At 41.1% G+C, this 22,793-nt stretch overlaps 2 protein-coding genes across 2 annotated transcripts in view; one reads left to right on the forward strand and one right to left on the reverse strand.

The window, feature by feature from the left end:
- The window catches only part of LOC115796973 (RING finger protein 150-like), a 29,112-nt gene extending 18,274 nt beyond the window's left edge, over positions 1-10,838 (reverse strand). Inside the window, exon 1 of the mRNA XM_030753468.1 lies at positions 9,931-10,838. Coding sequence (XP_030609328.1) covers positions 9,931-10,387 — 457 coding nt within the window. The 5' untranslated portion in view covers positions 10,388-10,838. The remainder of the gene's footprint in view (positions 1-9,930) is intronic.
- Positions 10,839-16,417: 5,579 nt separating this feature from the next.
- On the forward strand, positions 16,418-19,294 carry LOC115797271 (tripartite motif-containing protein 16-like). The gene has a single exon (XM_030753803.1). It carries the CDS (start codon positions 16,489-16,491, stop codon positions 18,160-18,162), a length of 1,674 nt encoding a protein of 557 aa, XP_030609663.1. The 5' UTR covers positions 16,418-16,488; the 3' UTR covers positions 18,163-19,294.
- Positions 19,295-22,793: the final 3,499 nt, after the last annotated feature.

Raw genomic sequence — 22,793 nt, forward strand, 5'->3', positions numbered from 1 at the left:
AGTTTGTCCTTTGGTGATCTTATCAAAACTGACGGTTATGATCTGCTCATATATCACTGATAAAAAGGTGTTTAATCTGTTTAAAAACTGCACAGATGGCTAAAACATCCATCTATGCTATTGGTAGTTAAAGTATAATTACACTAAATCTGAAAAGATCAATGAGTTTAGTTAAACTACCACCACTTCATACATGTTTTCAGAAGTACTTTTCCTTCTTCTTCATAGTCCCAAGAATTGTTTGGCTCTTTAAAAATGAATATTTGCAGATTTTTGTTTTGTTTGTTTTATTAATAACTTAAAGGCCTTTCAGTTTTAAAGCATGCAATACTTTAAAAAAAAAAAAAAAAACAATTTTCATTTGATTAAATTAGGAAAAAATGTTTCACATTAATTAAGATTTAACAAAACAGTCATTTGAGGCCCTAAATAGCAGCTTTGTGTTTACAGTGTCCTGTTTTAGATCAGATTTTTATAGAGTGAGAGACAAACTTCTATGGTGGATACTTCAGATTATAATCTTGAGGAAGTTGAGGCTGAACTTTAATGTTTGCTCAAAAGTTATATATTTACTCTGTGAGCACAGTTTCGCTGACCACAACTAATATAGATAAAATCCCAGAGGCCTGAATTGAACTGACACTGACCCCTACCATCACAAACACAAAAATTGATTAGTCTTAGCCTAAAAATAATCCCCTGGGATCGATGTGCCTCACTCTCCCCCACACATTTTGTATACTTGTTGTGAGAACTCTCACAGAAGTCACACAATCCCAACACAAAAACATCATTTAAAACCAATTCTTTCAAGATTTGTGTGGTAAGAAAAAAAGAATCACATTTTTTCCAATTTGTTTCTCTCTACTTAAAATATATATATTGTGGAAGGCTCTCTATATTACAACTACTGACATTTTCCCAGAAACTGAAAATGTACATCTCTGCAAAAACTAAAGTGCTGCAATCAAATCACCCTTCATGCTGCAAAGTTTCAGCGTAACTGATGACTCGATGGCCCGGGGCCAGTCATAATGCATGTCAGACAAGTTCACTGGCCAGCTGCTGGCATATTTGAACTAGTGACTGTGTTTCCACCATTTGGCTGAACTCAACCCTCACAAAGAGTAGGGTTTTTTTTTTTTTTTTTTCCCCCTCTGTTAGGCAGTATCTTCACATCTGCATCCTCATAAGTCCATCCAACCGCCTGCTAGGACAGTTTACATATGAAGGAAGATGATCTTTTCGCCTGCTCCCATCCACTTCTGTTTATGTTACACAGTGAATTAACGACAAAATTAAACTTAAGTTGTCAACATGCAAAAAACTGCTTGCTTAGCCTCTTCACCATCTTTAAATCTGGCACCTTTCTTATAAACTTTGCTAAAAGATGACGACACCCATCCTGTCTCCTGTGCGCAGTGATACCTGCATGGTTGGGTCTCCTTTTATCTTTTTTAGTTAGTAATTCTTAAGATTACTAGGATAAATTATAAATCTCCTAATAAATTGCTCTAAATTATTATGGATCAATCCAGTAGTACTGGGCCAGTAAAAAGCTCCTCTACTGGCCCAGGGACCCAACAGAGAATCTGAAGCCTGAAATAAATAGAGTTCCCTAACATTTATGTGTAGTTATTTATTTATTCATTATTTATTCATTTACAATTGATACAATCCATACAATTCAATTCTCAGCGTGTGGGAGGTTACATCTGAATAACTTTAAAGGACAAAGAAATTCACTTGTTACATTCTTACAGCAACTAGCGACTAATCTAACAATTTGTTCTGGTAACTTCTGCGGCTTTTGAAGACAACTCAGAAAGCCAAAATCCTCACCATGTTTTGTGTACACGTCAGCTGCCAGTACTACCCCCTCAGCCTCCTGGCTGAGCCTCAATTTGAAAATCCTTGGTGGCGTCTTTCACTAATTATTGTGTTCACAAGACTTAAAGAAAACTTGACCATTGGCCTTTACCTTGAGGTCACGTTTGCCGAGGTTCAAACCTAATCAAGATTTTTAGCAGATGTATCTATGCTATGAATTGGGCCATCCTACCTTGATCGAGTTATTGTGTTAACAATATTTTCAGAAAACTTGACCTCTGACCTTCAAGTCAAGGTGGCTGAGTTTTGAACTCATCTGAGATTTTTTTTTTTTAGTAGTTGCATCTATGGTGTGAATTAGAACATCCTAGGTCACAGCGTTCTAGTTCACAAAGTTGAAAGCTGGCAGCTTTTTGAGTACCTATTCAGATGGGGTTCCAACTGAGTCAACAATGTGTTGCGTTTCCAGTTAACCATACAGATTACACGCAAGACTGAATTTCATTTATTTATTAACCCCCCCACCAAGGGTCAGGAAAAAGCTTGAGTCCATTTTGTCCAATGGAAAGACTGCCCACGTCTATGGCTACGTTCACACTGCAGCCTGAAGTGACCCGATTCCGATTTTTTGTGAAATCCTATTTTTTTTGCATGGTTGTTCACATTTCCAAATATATGCGACTTGGATGTGATCTGTGTGTGAACAGCAGACGAACCTGAAAGTGTCCCGCATGCGCAGTAGAGGACACGATAATGTCTCATGTAGCGAGCGCGCTCAATGTTTGCGGAAGTCACACGTTTTCCTTCCCACAGCCGGGTAACGGGAGGCAGAATAGTGACGTTTGTCAAGTATCAATGACGTGCAGGTCGGATAAATGCGACCTGGCCGTACAGACACAGGTCGCATTTGAAAAGATCGGATACATATCGGATTTAGGACCACATATCCAAGTGGCCTGGGTTGCATTTGAAGAAGAAAAAAAAAAAAAAAAAAATCGGATCTGTGTTGTTCAGACTGGCATGAAAACATCGGATACAGGTCGCATGAGTGCAAAAAAAAAAAAAAAAAAAAAAAAAAAAAAAAAAAATCTGATTTGGGTCACTTCAGGCTGCGGTGTGAACGTAGCCTATGACATCACAGAGGCAAGACTCAAAAAAAATTCTGAAGTCTAACTTTTTGACTTATACATACATACATACATACACACACACACACACACACACACACACACACACACACACACATACATACATACATACATACATACATACATACATACATACATGGGTGTGTGTGTGTGTGTGTGTGTGTGTGTGTGTGTGTGTGTGTGTGTGTGTGTGTGTGTGTGTGTAAAAGGAAAAAATATCCACTTTAAAATTAATCAGTTTCACCAACATTACAAGTTTATTATTACAGACAAAGAAAGACAAAAAAAAAATCACAGGCTTGAAATTTTTCCAAAATAATCATTAGAATAAGATACTGATAATGATCAGATTAAATTTCACTGTGGTGGCTGTGGAGGTAGAGCAGATCACCTACTAATCGTAAGGTTGGTGGTTTGATTCCTGGCTGCTCCGGGCTGTATGCCAAAGTATCCTTGGGCAAAATACCAAACCCTAAGTTGCTCTCCGACGCAGGCGTTGGAGTGTGAATGTGTGTGAGTGTTAGACAGTAAGCACTTAGCTTAGTTACACATAGAAGTGCTTGTATGAATGCAAACATGTTGTGTAAGCACTTTCAGTGCTCAGAGCAGAAAAGCACTATATAAGAACTGGTCCATTTACACCTTCACTATAAAACCAAATCTCATCCATTTAAAAGGTCTCGTCTTCCTCTTAATGTGTAAACTCGGCCTTGCAGAGTTAGAACTACACAAGCTCAGGTGTGGTGTGATGATGGTAGATGGCAGAAGCAGAACTTCCTTCTTGGAAAAGGAATGGACCAATCACAGACAAGCTTGCTCAGCCCTGTGAAACCTTCCTGCTCCTCCGCAGAGGTTTTTATACATTTCAGGTGTTATGTCATTTTTCTAACTTTAGAAAGCAGTGAGAGAGATTCAGCTCGCTGCCACCAGCAGCTCCGGACTAATCTGCAGGATAAACGGTGGAATGATAAAGCAGCTGATTCCACAAAGTCCGTTATTTTTTTCCCAGGTGGATTAACAGTCTTTCACAGATAAAAAGGCCTGACAAACCAAGGAATTTACCAGCTCAACTTTTTCCTTTCACAGCACTGATTTCAATCTGATATCAGAGGTTTTAAAACCCCTCTGCAACCAGAAATCCTGCCCCTGGATGTCTTAGCATCATTTATCTGTCACATCACTTTATTTTGTCATAAATTGAACAAAAAGCTCAATAAAGGCTCAGTTTTCCCAGACATGGACTAACCCTAGTACAAGACTGAAAACATTGTCTGATAGAGACCGTAACTGAATGTTTTCCATTTTGTCTGGACCTGCACTTAATCCATGTCTGGGAAACCTGTTCAAAGTCATCTTCATATTCATTCAAAATGATCAGTAACCTGCATTTTCACTTATATAAATTTTGTCCACAGCAATCAAAACGCTTTATATTGTAAAGACCCAACAACATTCGAGAGAAAAAACAAAAAAACCAATGATCAGAAGATCCCGTGAGCAGCACGTGGCAACTCCGGGAAGGAAGAACTCCCTTTAAACAGGAAGAGACCTCAACAGAAACAACCTCTGCTGCTACATTTCCACCGTCGAGGTGTCGGTGCTTGTGCCAGTGCTGGTTTTAATGAATCGGTGAAACGCTTAAGAACGGGCCCGCGTTTCTGTGAACTGCTCCTTTATGTATGCATGTGGGCGGGTCCTCGTCTGGACACGGAAGTCGAAGAGTGCAATCGTGGGAGAACACGCTCCCCTTTCTTGTGCTGCGAACACATTTTACAGTCCAAACCAAACTACTGCAGCATCTGTGTGCAGCACAGAGGTAAACACAGACAGCTCTTAGAGCAAGACGACAAATATGCACTTTGTGTCTTTTTATCTGTGATATGAACTGATACAAGCAGTGAGTTCAGCCTTAGCCGTGAAAATCGCCTCGCTTTTCTCATGTAATACACATGTAATATGGTAGAAAACTTGATGTTGAGATGGCAGAGTCACGCCCTTCTGCCGCTTTCGTCACACATTCTTGATTCGAGACCAGATAGCTTGCGGGGTCCGAGTTGAACCCATTTTTCGGCCGAGCACCGAGTGCGTTCACGGTGGAAAGACCACTGACTGGTTCAAATGCTGGCACTTGCACCCCGTCAATGGAAAAGGGCCTGGGAGGGGCAGCCATCTGCAGTGACTGGTTGGGGCATGACGGAAAAGAGTAGATAGAAAGGAGGAGCAGAGAGACCACGAAGAACAGGAGAAAACACTAAGACCTCGTAACTGGAATTTCCTCACATTTATGAGCCAAATTCGATTATTTAGGTGAGAACCAGAATGTCAGAGACACAGTAGCTCATTCGGCTCATGACACAGTTCACGGGTTATTGTAAAGTGTGAAGTACAGAAAGAAAGCGATAAGTTTTGTTGGCACTGGTTGGCTGTACTGCTCGAACTAATGAGAACTAAAACCCCTGAGAAGCAGAGTTGGCTTGCAAGCGCTCGTAACAGGACACATTTATCTTATTCACTAAAAAATGTGTTTGTACTGAAGTGTATTATGGCTACAGGGTCAGTAGAAACCAAAAAAGAATGAAAACATGTGAAAACTGCCTGTAAACAGGAAAAATGTGACCTTAAGCAAAATTTAGAAAAAGACCTGTAACACGGTCACTGTGTACAAGTCTGATGAGCAGCAATTCTAGTGACCTGTGAATAAATATGCATGAACTCACTAGCCCCATCCATATATTATGAGCCAGTTGAGTAAACTTGTCTTTGGACAGTTGCTTCACTTTAATAATTTTTGCACTACCAGCATGAGAAGTCTCAGGACTGATGCTTTTAACATGAACTTCACTGAGACTGTTTGTCATTTCAGCATGCTGAACAGGATCCTTACCCATGTCTGCGTGCCTTCAAGCTCACATTTTAGAGGCCTGTTTGTGTTTGATAGCAGCACTTCCTGAAACAGCAGAAGTCTGGAGAGGCAGAGAGAGAGGAAGCTGCTGGTGTTATCCAGGTTGCACATCAGTTTATCTCTGCAGTGCTTCTGGATAGCTGTTGGTCTGAACATTCTTAGGTTCCTCTGATAGTGTGCCGATATTTCCAACATTTTATGTGCTACATTTGCAGGAATCAGGTCAAATATGTCCAATACCCTCAATCCCACACTGAAATTTAGCCCTTATTATGAGTAATCCGATCATTTTCCTGTTAGTTTCAAACCATTTAATAAACAAAAAATGCATTTTTTGCTCAATTAATGAAGAAACCCCAACATTTTTACTGTGAAGCAAAAAGCCTGCCTGAAACGATGGTAAACTCGAAAATCTTTTGGTTTAGGACAGACTGCTCGTGATAATACTAATCAGCAGATTAATCACTGTGATTTATCTCATATACTGAATATTTAATTGGAAGCTTTTTTCAGCTGATCAGTGAAGTCAATTTCCAGTCAAAAATATCCTGTAACAGGCTTTTCAGCTTTGGTAGATACTGCAGTGAAGAGGACACAGGAAGCAGAGGGACAGAGAGAGCTGGGGGGGGGCTGCAGAGTTGAAGTAGAACCCAGGCCGCTGCATTTAGCCTTTGCAGCATATGGCCGCCTGCTCAACCTGTGATCTACACTGATGCCCCGTCAAGTCTTTTACCAGCACGACATGAGTGAATCTCTGACTTTAAAACAAAAGGAAAAGCTGTGTGCAGCTCTCAGTATGTATGCGAGTCAGTTTTTAATAAGAAACAGAGTGATTACGTATCCAAACAACACATGGCATTGTTGAACTTGTGGATGACCTTCCGGCTGTTGAGCTTCTGGGAAAATTATTCAACCTGCGTTCATGTGACCAAATATGGATTCCCAGAAAACGACCCTGACACAGAAAACGTCATGAAAAACAGGATTTATCATAAACACGCCCACTCTGGGCTTTTTCTTCTGAATTCCTGGCCTTTAAAGCCGAGTGCGGAGGCCTGCGGGGGATCCCTGAAGGAGTTTCCAGCTGTCAGAGAAACAGCTGTTACTTCACTCAGCAGCACAGTCATTCAAAACAACTCCACTTCTGCTGCTACAGAGCAGTCAGCCCCGTTATGTAATTCAGCGCTAAATCGTGACTAACAGCAAACGTCACATTGAGTTTCTCTGGATACAATCGAATGAGAAGGGGCTGCTTTCCATAAGCAGTCACTGTGGATGCAGCAGGGCTGGGAATCCCTGCTCCACACGACAGTCTGCTTTCTGTCAGAGAGGCAACGTGTGGACAACAGCAACTGGCAACACCACTTAACACATGGAAAGATTTGCTAAAGGAGCATCACAGACCTTCAGTCAGCTCTGAGTCACTGTCAGATTTGTTTCCTCCAGTTCCCAATATGCTTTTGTTCCTGTATGAGTTAAAGCCCCAAACTAAAATGTATAACAAAAATCTAAACGAAATTATAATAACTTTACAAAATACAGATTGACATAATAAACCATCAGTGGGGGACTGGGCAGTCTGTAAGACCTGTAATGAACCTTTTATCGGTATATTTAATGGTTACTTGTGACTACTACTAAATAAATTTCTGTCTCAGAATGGTCCTTCAGAGGAGAGACGATGCACACAAATACAACTGGGCTGCATATATAGTACTAAATATACCCAGACTTTGAGGATCATTTAAGTTTTTATTTGGACAGTCGCTGCTTTTTCACTCATTCCTAGTCCAGTCCTTGTACCTGAGGAATGTTAACACTGACCTCTGAGTCATTCAAGAATAAAAAAGGCACCTAACTCAAGGGATGAACCACCATTATGTCTACACATAACAGACAACTAAGAAAATAACCAGTTTTAGCCAACCTTTGCTGGTACTAGCAGTCTGTCACAAAAGCATCATTTGTTCCCACTTCCATAGTTGAAACTATGCAAAATAGCAATGATAGCAAAGTTTGACAGACATAAAATTGTATTTTTTTTTAATCAATAATGTCAATCTTAAAGCGATATTAGCTGATATTAGAATCTCTCAGTGCAGTGTGCAGTGTACCTCTTAAAAAATATTGAGGAAACTGGACAAGTGGAGGAAAAAAGAAGTGACAAGCCAGAAAAAGCTATCTGCAGTGGTGTCAGACTATCAGACTTTTATCCACCATGCAACACCATCTGGAAAAAGTGAACGGCAACAGCCTCATCTTCCAGCATGACAATGGATCCCAAACACACTGCCAATGCAGTGAAAGTGAGCAGTATCACTTTTACTCCCCAGAGCTCGGATCTCAACACTGCTGAAGCAGTGTGGGATCATCAGGACATAACGAAACAAAAAGCAGCCAACATCCAAATAAGAGCTTTGAATGGGGGGGGGGGGGGGGGGGGGGGGGGGGGGGTTTGCTTTATATACTGTATTTCCATGTATGTAAATACATGCTATAAGGAAACCATTTCCCATTTTCTTGTCAAAGCGTGAAGAAATGAGGGGTGGCTTCAGCACAGTACTGTAGCTAATAGATTGAATAACACCATACACAGTCAAAAGAGATGAAAGAGAAATTTATGTTCAAATAAATCAGATTGTTTTTTGGGGGAAAAAAAAAAAAAAAGATGCATTTCAGTATATGTATGGTCCAAATTTGATGAAAGTTGCACGTGCACATCTGCCCCGCAGTGACAAACGGAGCACCGACAGACCCACAGAGACGGCTGACACCTTCAATGATGGTTACGTGGTTACAACCATGAATATGAATAACTCAAATCGCTGCCTGCTCTGTTTTGAACTGGAGTGTTTTTACTTGTGTACAAATGAAAAATCCTTGCAGGATTATTTTGAAAATTCAATCGCTGAAAATCAGTTAGCCCGGGCCCTTCCTGTCTCCTGCATTCGTACCAGTAGGCTAATCGGGTTGTGCAATTCAGACTCCAACTCCATGGCCCTGAAGAAACGAGTCCTTTTTCAGATGTGAAGACCTCTGTGAGCAGAAGGTCCTCTCTAAACTGAGCCTGCAGCAGGTGGAGAACTGGTTCATGTGTCCTTACAGCGAGCTCACCGAAGCTGCAGAGCAGAACAAGAACTCCGTCACAGTCCAAGGCTGCGGAGTCTGAATCCATCCACATGAGGAGACACTCAGCAGAGAGACTGTTATTTCTTGGCACTAATAAAGCATGGCATGTTTCCTTAGTGTCTACTCCTTGAAAGAGCACTGTCTTTAGTGCAGCTTTTACTTTGCCCATATGTGAATTAAGAAGTTTCTACTTCAGGGTTGGCTACTCCTTCACATGAAAAGAAGCCAGCTGAGGTGGTCCAGGCAGCTAACTAGGATGCCTCCTGGGCGAGGTGTTCCAGGCATGTCCTAATGAAAGGAAAATCCAGGGTAGGCCCGGGACACGGTGGGGATTATGACTCTCGGCTGGTCTGGGAACACCCTGGTGTTCCCCAGGTGAGCTGGAGGAGGTGGTTGGGCAGAAGGAGTTCTGTACTCAGGCCCTCGACCCCTTCACCCTCTAATTTTAAAACTTCTGGCTTAAAAAAAAAAAAACAACTAAAATATCTCAAACTAATGGGTGGTGTCACTGTGGCTATGTCTAACTTTTCATGTTCAATTTTTACTTACCACCCACCAACCACACACCTACATTTGACACTGACCCATTTCCCAGGTGCCTCCAGCTTCTGCAGTCCCCAGTGTGAGTACTCTGAAAACCCTTCACCCTGCCAGAGAGGGTGGCAGCTGTGAAGACACCACCTTCACTGGTAGGAGAGCTTTAAAACTACATAATACACACTGTGCAGCAAACAGGCCTCCTCTGGTCACACAAACAGCTACACTAATCACCCAAATGGTTCCAGATAAGGAGGGTTTGGGGCCAGTTTGCATATAACTCTCTGCAACACCTCAACATAAGCTCAGGGAACACCTTCAGTATTACAGAAACCTCTCCTGTGTTGGACTCTTTTTTTGAAAAGTTAACAACAATGATCCTACCTGCGTGGGGCATGGTGATGGTGTCGTTAGCATTGGTGGAGCCCACGTTAAAGATGACCACCGCCGAGGCGTTGTGGGCTGCAGCGTTGCGGATCTTTTCCTTGTAGGTGCAGTTGCCCCGGGCAATGAGCGCCACCCAGGCCCCGGCCTGAGCGGGTACTGCGAAGCGGGTGTTGGGGTCGCAGGCGTGGCGGTCTAGCGGTGCTGCGGGCAGGACCACCAGCCCCTTTGTGTCCCGCTTCGGGGACTGTTCGCCGTAGCGTCCGCACTCCGTCTTCTCGGTGCGCAGCTCCGAGGTGGCCGGGTCCACGTAGGTGATGTTGACGAAGGCGGTGTACCACTCCTCCCTCTCGGCCACGGTGAAGTCCAGGCACAGCAGGTGGACAAAGCAGAAGGAGAGCAGCCACGTAGAGAGGGCCAGGCTGCGGCAGGCCGCCACCAGCGAGCCCGGGGCCATGACGAGCTTCCCGGAGTGAGAACGAGCTGAGCGTCGGTAGGTCGGAGGAGCCCGATAGCGTCAACGCTGGAGCCTCCTACTCCACCATGCTAAAACGCAAAATATCCGGGGGCGTAGGTATCGCGTTTACACTCCCCTTTTTACGGGGAAAAAATATCTGTATTTGTTTTGGTTTTATTTAGCCGCTCCCCTCCGCCGCTCTCAGGCTACCTAGCAGCAGACGCCTGTTAGCCGTCTCCATTTCCAGCCGTCACCGTAAACTCACCGAGAAACACTCACGTAAAAACGCATGAATGCGCACAGCGGGGGGAGAATTCACCGCAGGAGTGACGGGACGTCACCCCGCTGAGGAGAAACACCAGGCGGCGGGCTGAGTGCACGGAGAGGTTAATAATTTGTTAGATATTTAAAGCTGCTAGCAGCAGCAGAAGGCCAGCGTGGCTGCATTGTTTTGACTGGGCCACTGGAACAGTCACGGAAGTGTCGATTACTAGTTCCGGTTATTATTCTGAAAAATAAAAGCATTTTTGCTTTTAGTTACAACCCAAAATTGCGTAATTCAAGTTTTTATTCCTCATCGCATTGCGATATCTTTTCATTATTTTTATGAGGAATTGTCTCTGAGACGTTCTCATGGATCAATTTTTCAAAAAATAGACGGTCGTATTTTATTTTGTAGATCATTGCATGTTATTTACCTCAAGGATCTGAAGCGCTCAAATGGAGTTGAAGCAAATAATACTGAACAGCGCCACCAAGCGTCGCAATCCAAATTCACAGTGTGATTATAGTCACAAATCTAGGGCATCACTTTAATGCCTTCATATGCCTTTTTTCGTTTTTCTGTCCAGCTGTAATAAAACAACATTTATATGCAATATGCTGGTGGTGGATTTCCGCAGGCGCAGACCCACCACACGGACACCGGTGAACATCCAGGGAGTGGACATTGAGATAGTGGACTCTTATAAGTACCTGGGTGTTCACCTAAACAATAAACTGGACTGGACTCATAACACTGATGCGCTCTACAGGAAGGGTCAGAGCAGACTCTACCTGCTGAGAAGGCTGAGGTCTTTTGGAGTGCAGGGGACACTCCTGAAGACCTTCTATGACTCTGTGGTGGCATCAGCCATCTTCTATGCAGCAGTATGTTGGAGCAGCAGCTTGTCTACAGCTGAGAGGAAGAGGATAGACAAGCTCATCAGGAAAGCCAGCTCTGTCCTAGGATGTCCTCTCGACTCAGTGCAGGTGGTGGGAGACAGAAGGACTCTGACCAAAATAACATCACTGATGGACAAAGTCTCCCACCCCATGCATGAAACTGTTGCTGAGCTGGAGAGCTCCTTCAGTGACAGACTGCTGCATCCTAAATGCACAAAGGAGCGTTACCGCAGATCCTTCCTTCCAGCAGCTGTAAGACTTTATAACCATCACTGCTCCCAACAAAAACCACAATAACCTACACAATGTAGGATAATATATAATATACTGTAAATAGTCCGGCCTGTTAAGGTTCAACACACAGGCACATCATGTACATTGTATATAGTGTTAGTGTTATTATTAGTAGTATTAAGGTTAATATTGTTTGTTGATTTTATATATATTCTTTTCTTAATAGTGTGAATTATTATATCTTTATTTATATTTATAATAACTGCGGCTGCTGTTACACCCAAATTTCCCCTCTGTGGGACAATAAAGGCTGTTTCTTCTTCTTCTTCTTCTTCTTCTTCAATTAACCGTCCACTTCTTTGTACATTGCATTCTTCAAATAACCTTTCACATATTGTTTACTTTTTGTTTTTTTCTTTTAAAGTACAAATGTGCTGTTGCTGATTTGCCTCATTATAAAGGTTACTTAGGCTAGTATTAAATATGCATCATAGTAAATAAGTACAGTATTATAACTTCTTACAATAATTAAAAAACTACAAATTCCTTTGAATTTACTTTAAGATGTACACTAAAGGATATATCTGTGAAGAAAGTTTCTGCTATTGTTTTTAGAGCATTTTCCACACACAAAGACAATTCAAAATACTGTATTACTAAACTACCAGGACTCAAAAGTAGACCCAGAGACTGATCACAAGTTTACTGATAGTTTATTGCAAAAACAAAGATTTACTGAGCAGAAACTCAGCAGCAGCTGTTTGCTCAGATAAGCAGGACAGGAACAAAGCAGAAACTCTGCTTCAATCACTAGAGAAGAACATTAGATAGTAATTTATGTCCAAATTTTTTTTTTTTTTTTTTTGTCAATTATTGAGTCAGCAAAAGGAAATGGTGAGAAGATTTGGCAAAATATTAATACATTAATTGATAAAAGAATAGATACAGGAAAATAATTAGAAATCAATGATATATTAGTGAAAGAGCCTCTTGCTGTGGCAACTGAATTTAATACAATTTTTAAAAATTCAGTTGAATTCATCTTTTGACTTCATATGAAAGTGAATTTTACCACGTTAATGATTCTTTGCCTATTTTCAGAATAGATGGACTGACTGATCAGAAATGGCCTCTATTATAGGCAGATGAAAAATACTCTAAAGCTAAGGATGTGTATGGTCTGGATCCTTCATTTATAAAGATTCTTTGGTGTGTCTGATAACACATCAATCTGTCAGTTAGATAACATGTTGTTCCTACAACATGGAAAGTAGCCGCGATTACTCCAGTTTACAAACTGTGGAATAAAGCAGATGTTAAGAATTACAAACCAATTAATATATTACCAGTTGTATCTACAATTATTGAAAAATGGAAAGCAAAGCAATTAATAGATCATTTAAATAAAGGTTACACATCTCTGCATCCTGAGGAGTTTGGATATCATGCTAATCATTCAACTGAAACAGCAATTAATGTTTTTCTAGAAAAAGTAAAATATGCCTTTGATATTAACACTTTTGTTGGTGCTGTTTTTCTTGCCTTATAAAGGGAGTCGGATGCTTTTCACCATCACACACTACTGTCTAGGTCAGGGGTGTTCAAATAAAGTTTAAAGAGGTCCAGTCAGACAAAATTTCATGAGGCCAAGGTCAAACACTCCACAAAATATACCATTTAAAATCTTGCATTAAACAATCAGCTGTTCACAAAATAGCAGCATTAGTGCTTAATGTGTGTAATATTAAGGACACACATGAACATCAACAGGGAGAAACATGAAGAAAAACATGAAACCCCAAACTCAAACTCTACAACAAACTTCAGCGTCAGTGGAGTACCCGTGGTGTAAAACATCAGAACACAGCGAATGTTTGACAAAAACAAACTGAACATTTGAAGGAGTCAAAGCTCAAATCCAGCTGCATCCTGATGTTCTCATCCCCTGAAGCTGCTTCTGTTTTGGAGCTAGCTTGGTTAGATGCTCGCTGATTGGATTTGTAGGGTCTTTGCAGCCTCTGTACACAACCTACAAGTGGCCGACTTCATGTCCGCATTTATGCTTGTGTAGCTGGATTGTGTGTGTTAATTACCTTGTGGTCGCCGTGCTGGTGTTTTATATGTGGTGCCCACTGGGACTTTTTTTGGTCCTTGCTCTTTGTGCTCAGTTTTTTGGCTGCAAACATATTTGTCCCTGTTTTTCACTTTCTTCATTCCCTCACGTCCATTCCCATAGTTTCAGCAGCTCCCTCCAGGAATTTGCTGACATTTGTGAGTCCTTACATTGATGCTTTGATTATTAGTCCTGATTGTTATTCTCTGACTGATAAAGTACCTCAAGGCTCCATATTTGGACCAATTTTATTTTCTTTATATATTAGTGACTTACCAAATATTTGCAAAAACATCAATACTCAGCTGTATGCAGAAGATGCTGTTATTTTTACACAGGCAAAAACTAATATTACGTTTTGGAAAAATTGACAGTAGCTATGAACTGTATCTGGGAGTGGTTACTAAGTCATGTTTACCACTTAATTTAACTGAAACTGTATAATTTTTTTCAAAACAACCGACATCAAAAGAATCTTCAAATGTTTTTCTTGAAAGAAGAACTTCAGATTGTGAATGAAGTTAAACATCTTGATTTTACAATTTATCATTCAAGAATAATGTTAAACATATCTAAGATCAGTTTAGTTTAGTTTTTATTTTAAAGATCTGCCCACTGTATATTTCTTTTCAGCTGAATTTAATTAAGTATATTTAGCTTCTGTTAAACTACATCTGTCTCTGTGGTTTCTCTGTTTTTTCTGAACTTTAAGCTGGTTCATGACATAAAATTGTGGCTCCTGGTTTTGGGTCTTGGACTCCTTGTTTCAGTTCCTGTTTATTCCCATTAGCATTATGTTTAAAGGTTTAATTTGAATGGTCTCGAGTTATCTTCATAAACTTCCCTTGTGTCTTGTGCTGTGTCAAATTTAACCTTGTTATGGTCTTGTGTCTGTGTTTAGTCACTGACTAGTTTTATTTTGGTAGCTGTTTATTGTTTGCATCTTGCTGCTAGTTTTATTTCCCTTGTGTAGTTATCTTTGATTTGTGTCACTGTGTCCTGTTAACTGTTCTTACCAATTTCCTTGATTTCCTCCTCCTTGTACTGTTTACCTGCCTGTTTGTTTTCTCTGTGCATTTTGGACAGTTTTTTTCCATCTGTTTTTGTGTTGATATTTTTGTAAATTTAGCAATCAGATCAACGACTCTTTGTGTTTCTGCATCTGTGCATTTGGGTCCTAACCAGCTACACTCCACAACATGACACCCTGCAGCTGATTCTTCTGTTTTTGTCATTTATGTTTAACTGTGTCATCATTATTTTTGCTTTTATTATAATCAGGGAGGATGCAGGGCTGCACTCATTGTGGATCCACTCTTAAACAATGTCTGCAACATTTTTAGATTTAAAAGAAGTTCAATAAACAGCTTGTTGGATTTAGATTTTTGCTTTGATTAATGCAGCTTATTCCTGCTTATGATATGTTTTCTAATTATATTGAGTTGATTTATTTTTTGCCTCCAATCATATTTACGTAACGATGATTTCAAGAGTCCACAGTAATATAGCACGAGAAATGAGGAGTCTGCAACTGTGTAACTATGTTGTACTTTTTTCTTTTGTTGCTGTTGTTCTTCTGAAAACATGAAGAAAAAAAGGGAAAAAATGTGGAATTCAAATATAAATCAGACAAGTAACGACCATCAGTAAATCCATGATTTCATGACTTTTAAAAAATCAAAAGCCAGTTAAAGTTCACATTACTGTTGGACTCAGACATTAATGCAACCAAACCAAAATGCTTCACTTTTCAACGTCAAGATGAAAAGAAAATCATTTTGGTCCTGCGACCAATAACCGCAGCTCTACTCTGCGCTGCACTCAGTGTGAGACAGATTTCTACTCAGGGAGCTTCTGCTTGGTTACTCTCTGAAATAACCTGCCTGTGCTAATCAGAGCTCCCCCTGCTGGTGGAAAAGAAGCTAGAGAAAAAAATCACATGGATCTGAGTCAGAGGAAACTAACCTTCAGCTGGATCAAGAGGTTTTAGAGTCTTGTTGTAGTGAAATTCTGAGTTCTTGTTATTGTCTGTTTATTAAAATCTCTTCCTGTTCTGCCATTCAATCCTTTTGTGTGGAAATCATGACAATTTTTCCCCTCAGATTTGGTCCACATTATATTTACACATGTAGACACACAAAGTACTTCTCTTGGTTTTCATTAGTTACTGATTTATTTGTTCATGTACAGCAGGAACTCGTTTACATATTCAAAAATATTTATTAATCTTCTGATTTACATAAGATCTAATTATGAAAACTGATCAATTTACTAATGAAATATTGAGCAGAAAAACATGTTCAATGTGCTCTGTTGTATAATAAAAGGTTAAACTCTGGTTGCTTCAAACTGCTCCTCTTCCTGACTCAATCACAGCCTGATAACTCCTCCCTCTTCACCTCCTCTCTGTTTCCTCGTTCCCTCCCTTTCAGATCTGCAGTTTGAAGATGGGTGTAACCAACATGTGGTGACGTGTCAGAGCTGACAGGCTCCATTCACTGCAGAAACACATGCTGCTGAGATCAGAGCTCAGACTAGATTCAGTTACAAGGAAGAGAAACTCGCACAGTCACTGACACTGAGAGGAGAAATGGCGCAGAAAGGAGTTCAGCTGGACCGAGAATCCTTCTCTTGTTCCATCTGTTTGGATCTACTGAAGGATCCGGTGACTATTCCCTGTGGACACAGTTACTGCATGAACTGTATTAAAAGATTCTGGGATGAAGAGGAGGAGAAGAAGAAACTCCACAGCTGCCCTCAGTGCAGGAAGACTTTCACACCGAGGCCTGTCCTGGAGAAAAACATCATGTTAGCAGTTTTACTGGAACAGCTGAAGAAGACTGGACTCCAAGCTGCTCCAGCTGATCACTGCTATGCTGGACCTGAAGATGTGGCCTGTGATGTCTGCACTGGGAGGAAGCTGAAAGCCATCAAGTCCTGTTTAGTCTGTGTGATTTCCTACTGTGAAAAACACATTAAGCTTCATTATGAATCTGCTGCCTTTGAAAAACACAAGCTGGTGGCCCCCTCCAAGAAGCTCCAGGAGAACATCTGCTCTCGTCATGATGAGGTGATGAAGATTTTCTGTCGTACTGATCAGCAGAGTATCTGTTATCTCTGCACAATGGATGAACATAAAGGCCATGAAACAGTCCCAGCTGCAGCAGAAAGGACTGAGAAGCAGAAGGAGCTCGAGGTGAGACGACTAAACATCCAGCAGAGAATCCAGGACCGAGAGAAAGATGTGAAGCTGCTTCAACAGGAGGTGGAGGCCATCAATGGCTCTGCTGATAAAGCAGTGGAGGACAGTGAGAAGATGTTGACTGAGCTGATCCGTCTGATCCAGAAAAGAAGCTCTGATGTGAAGCAGCAGGTCAGATCCCAGCAGGAAACTGAAGTGAGTCGAGTCAAAGAGCTTCAGGAGAAGCTGGAGCAGGAGATCGCTGAGCTGAAGAGGAAAGACGCCGAGCTGGAGCAGCTCTCACACACAGAGGATCACAACCAGTTTCTACACAACTACCCCTCACTGTCAGCACTCAGTGAGTCTACACACACATCCAGCATCAATATTGGTCCTCTGAGGTACTTTGAGGATGTGACAGCAGCTGTGTCAGAGACCAGAGATAAACTACAGGACATCCTGAGAGAGGAATGGACAAACATCTCACTGACAGTCACTGAAGAGGATGTTTTACTGTCACCATCAGAGCCAAAGACCAGAGCTGGATTCTTAAAATATTCACGTGAAATCACACTGGATCCAAACACAGCAAACACGCATCTGTTATTATCTGAGGGAAACAGAAAAGTAACATTAATGAAACAACAACAGTCTTATTCTGATCATCCAGACAGATTCACTGGATTCTGTCAGGTCCTGAGTAGAGAGAGTCTGACTGGACGTTGTTACTGGGAGGTGGAGTGGAGAGGGAGAGGAGTTTATGTAGCAGTCGCATACAAGGATATCAGCAGAGCAGGGAGGTCATGTGAATGTGTGTTTGGATTCAATGATAAATCTTGGTCGCTACGTTGTGAGAAATGGCGTTATAAATTTTTCTACAACAAAGTCCAAACTGACCTCTCAGGTCCTCGGTCCTCCAGAGTAGGAGTGTACCTGGATCACAGAGCAGGTATTCTGTCTTTCTACAGCGTCTCTGAAACCATGACTCTCCTCCACAGAGTCCAGACCACATTCACTCAGCCACTCTATGCTGGACTTTATCTTTATGATGGAGCCACTGCAGAGTTGATTAAGCTGAAATAGTCAGAAGTCATTGAGGGACAGTTGGTTAAAATGTGTGTTTCAGTTTCTTTGGTCTCCATCATTGTTGTGCTGTTTCTTCTCTGCACAGAGATCACCTGTCAGTCACTTTATGGCTGCTACTTTGACATCTTATTGTTTGTTGTCCACTTAATGATTGAGTTTGTTTGAACACAGAAATCTAAAATTGTGTTTCCATTTATCTTAAATGTTGTCAAATCACAGGAACACTTTTTCTCTGTGTTTGGCACAAAGATTCAAATATTTTGGGAAGAGGTCAGAGTGACGTGAGAAATTTATCTCAAAGAAATTCTGCTGCACACAAAAGTGTTTCTAGTTTGTACAAAGAAGGAAATAATTACAATCAAAGTGAGCAAACAATAATGAACCTCAGCTTTTTAAATGACCAAAAGATAACAGCAGTGTTTTTGAAAATATCCTCACAGATCAAATGTTACACACTGGATAACAAATGATTTTGATCCTTCCTCTAGAAAAAAATAACACAACAACTGAAAGAGCAACAAATAATATTTGAAAAAGTTTGTGAAGCTTCTTTGTTATTTTCTAATAAATAGATTTTATAGAGGGTCAGTCTGAAGAGTTGTTTCATGTAAACCTGCTGTGTGGATTTTGTTTGATCTTCTGAACTGACAGGATTTTATTTCTTCTCTTTATCAAACCTGGTTTTTGAATTTTCATGTTTTGATTCAGAGAAGTTTTATTTGTGTGTGTTTGTCATTGTTGTTCTCTGGTTGTGTATCTCTTGAAATATCCAGCATGCAAAGCTGCATAAAAAGTAGTCTGCAGCAGTCAGTCAGTCCAGTTTGTGTAGAAAAAGAGTCAAATGAGGCCTTGTGAGCCTCATAAAGTGCAAAATCTTCACTTCCTGTACACAGACACACAAATCAGCAGATATGAGACCAGGTGGTGAAAAATCATGTTGACATGAGGAAATCAGGGAGGAGGAATTCATGTCAGGAAACTGATGAATAGTCTAAATGTTGTGACTGTGTTGGTGAGAGTAAAAGTGAGAAAGATCTGTAAATAAAATGATTCTACATTTGATTCTTCTTGCATGAACCCGTCTGTATTCAATGATGGATGTTAATAAAGTTGTACTGATACAACACCATCACTGATTCTGCTGATGGATCATTTTCACTTATTGATCCCTGATTAATATTCTGAGCAGGATAAAATAGGCCCAGACATGTTTTTAGGTTTCAGTTCAACTTGTTCATGTCTTTGGTTCAATCAAACTATCAGTAAAATATTTCTATTTTAAAATATAATTTTTTTGTACTGAATGTAGTTGAAAAGAATATAATGGGAAATAAATGAGGAAAAACACTAAAAAAGTAAAGTGGTGTAATAATTGTACTGAGGTTCAGTCCATCGGTGATGTTCAGTGTATTAGTGACACAGTAAGTGATCAGTGAGAGGTTAATGTGGCAGTTCAATTCAATTCAATTCAATTTTATTTATATAGCGCCAAATCACAACAAACTGTCGCCTCAAGGCGCTTTGTATTGTGGGTAAAGACCCTACAATAATACAGAGAAAACCCAACAGTCAAAACGACCCCCTATGAGCAGCACTTGGCGACAGTGGGAAGGAAAAACTCCCTTTTAACAGGAAGAAACCTCCAGCAGAACCAGGCTCAGGGAGGGGCAGTCATCTGCCGCGACCGGTTGGGCTGAGGGGAGAGAAAGACATGCTGTGGAAGAGAGCCAGAGATTAATATCAATTAATGATTAAATGCAGAGTGGAGTATAAACAAAGTAAATAAGGTGAATGAGAAACAGTGCATTATGTGAACCCCCCAGCAGCCTAGGCCTATAGCAGCATAACTAAGAGATGGTTCAGGGTCACCTGATCCAGCCCTAACTATAAGCTTGATCATAAAGGAAAGTTTTAAGCCTAATCTTAAAAATAGAGAGGGTGTCTGTCTCCCGAATCCAAGCTGGAAGCTGGTTCCACAGAAGAGGCGCCTGAAAGCTGAAGGCTCTGCCTCCCATTCTACTCTTAAGTATCCTAGGAACCACAAGTAAGCCAGCAGTCTGAGAGCAAAGTGCTCTGTTGGGGTGATATGGGACTATGAGGTCTTTGAGATAAGATGGTGCCTGATTATTCAAGACCTTGTATGTGAGGAGAAGAATTTTAAATTCTATTCTAGATTTAACAGGGAGCCAATGAAGAGAAGCCAATATGAGCTGTATGATGTGATTTATAAGGAGAAAAAAAAAAGGTGGGGGGGGGGGGGGGACCAGCATGCAACACAGTGAGCAGATTCAATGGAGTGGCCCCACCCACTGCGGCACCTACCACCCACACAGCAAACACAACACATACACACAAAGACTACAACAAACATCACACCCACATCCACACACAAAGACAACAGCAAACTTCACACCCACACGCATAAACACAGTGGTCCTGAGTCCAGGGCTAACCTGTCCCGCGCGGTAACCGGTGCCCCCACAACGGAACACCCTCCGCAGACCCTCCAGCGCAGGGAAGGGCCCAACCAGGAAATGGGTGACCCCGGGCGCCAGGGCCCCAGGGCCCCAGGGCCCCAGACCCCGCACCCCACACCCCGAACCCCACAGGGGAGGCCAACCACCCTGCCCGGGGCCACCACCCACCACCATAGGCACCCCAGCCACACACCCCAAGACCATAAGAGCATCCATCCAAGCCCCCACCACCAACAACCAGGGCCAGCACACAAAAACCACAAAACAACAGTCATCGGCTCCAGTCCAGGAGCCATCAGATACCTGAATCCCCTGGCCCACCCCCAGTCACCAGCTGGCATACCGCGAGACGAGACCACAGCCAATCACCACCACTAAGTGATGGAGCTGATCAGCGGGGACCAGAGAGATTCAAATTTGTCCAATTGGTTGCAGCAGCATTTTGGACTACCTGCAAATGATGGAGTGATGTTCGTTCAAGACCCAAATACAGAGAATTACAGTAGTCCAATCTAGAGGTGATGAAAGTATGAATGAATAAGTTTTTCGAGGTCCTTTGGAGGAAGATAGGATTTAGCTTTGGCAATTTGCCGTAACTGATAGAAACTGGTCTTAACAACTGTGTTCACTAGCTTTTCAAATTTAAAAGAACTATCAAAAAACACTCCAAGGTTTCAAGAGGATTAGGGCCACTAAAAAAAAAAAAAAAAGAAAAAATGGGGTATTGGGAAAAAAAAGGGCAGCCAGAATTCTAAGATTGAAGTCACAATTCTGACTTTTTTATCAGAATTCTGACTTTAATCTCAGAATTCTGACTTTTTTCTCAGAATTCTGACTTTAATCTCAGAATTCTGACTTTTTTCTCAGAAAAGGCTCCAGATACACACACAGGTCCTATCCTGGCCTCAGTGGCCTAAGAACATAAAAAACTCTCAACACTCTGGTGTGTGTGTGCTATCGGCACGTGCCATAAAAAATGGCGCCTGGTACTTTAAGATAAACCAACAACCCCAGGCGCTTGTATGAAAGTACTACAAAGTATACATGTAATAAAATTAATAGCACTAAGACAATATAAGTAATGAATGAATGAAAGTACTACAAAGTATACATGTAATAAAATTAATAGCACTAAGACAATATAAGTAATGAATAATACAATTAAGTATATCCCCATATAATAATAAATGTAAATAGTGATTAATAAAGTTAGGACCCCTTCTAAAACTACACTTTACCACATGTGAATGAGTCACTACTAACACTAAGGAGAGACCCTTTTAGACAAATGAAGAATGATTACTGCTAATGGTGGGGGAAAGGGATATGACGCTGATAAAGACACCTATAGAGAGAGAGAAAGTACAAACAGTGTAAGGGGTCAAAGGTACAACCAGTATAAGGGGAGAGAGTTCAAAGAGGGGAAAGATAGTACAGAGAGTATAGGGGCTGTTAAGGGTAGAATGATACAGGCAATGAATGGAATATATGTATAGTAGCAAGTACCCACTACTACCTTAGGGGAAAAGTATATATGCTGGATAAAAGTAGCAATAAATTTCCAACAAGGGTAGCTTTAAAAAAATTATTTTATAATTGATAAAAGTACAGCCTGAAGCTGCGTTCATGAAACTTCTAACAGGAAGCTGGGTTATTGTAGGGTCTTTACCCACAATACAAAGCGCCTTGAGGCGACTGTTTGTTGTGATTTGGCGCTATATAAATAAAATTGAATTGAATTGAATTGAATTGTCTCCCTGAAGGGCAGGCAGCTTGGATTGCTCAGCGCAGCACTACTTTTTTTTTTAACTACTTATTTATTTATTTACTTACTAAGTTATTAGATTTGCTGAAATAAATGAAATGATGAAAAGAATGTTTGGTGATTTGCAGTGGAAAATGTGTGAAAGGTCATACTGACTACATCCAGTTTAGATTTTCAAAGCTTGTTCCACCATTGGTGGTAGCTTTGTTTTAGACAGTGAAAGTACTTAAGCATGAAATGTTAAACAAACATTTGTGAATCACAGAAGTCAAAGTTTTGGTGAAGAAAGCATCATTTCTTGGTGACACTCTGCAAATGAGGGAAAAGGGTGTGTTCATGCTTGAAAGTAGATACGCCCCAGGAGAAGGAGGAGGACTTCCAGTGGC

The sequence above is a fragment of the Archocentrus centrarchus genome, chromosome 18, assembly GCF_007364275.1.
Source record: "Archocentrus centrarchus isolate MPI-CPG fArcCen1 chromosome 18, fArcCen1, whole genome shotgun sequence".
NCBI classification, from domain to species: domain Eukaryota; kingdom Metazoa; phylum Chordata; class Actinopteri; order Cichliformes; family Cichlidae; genus Archocentrus; species Archocentrus centrarchus.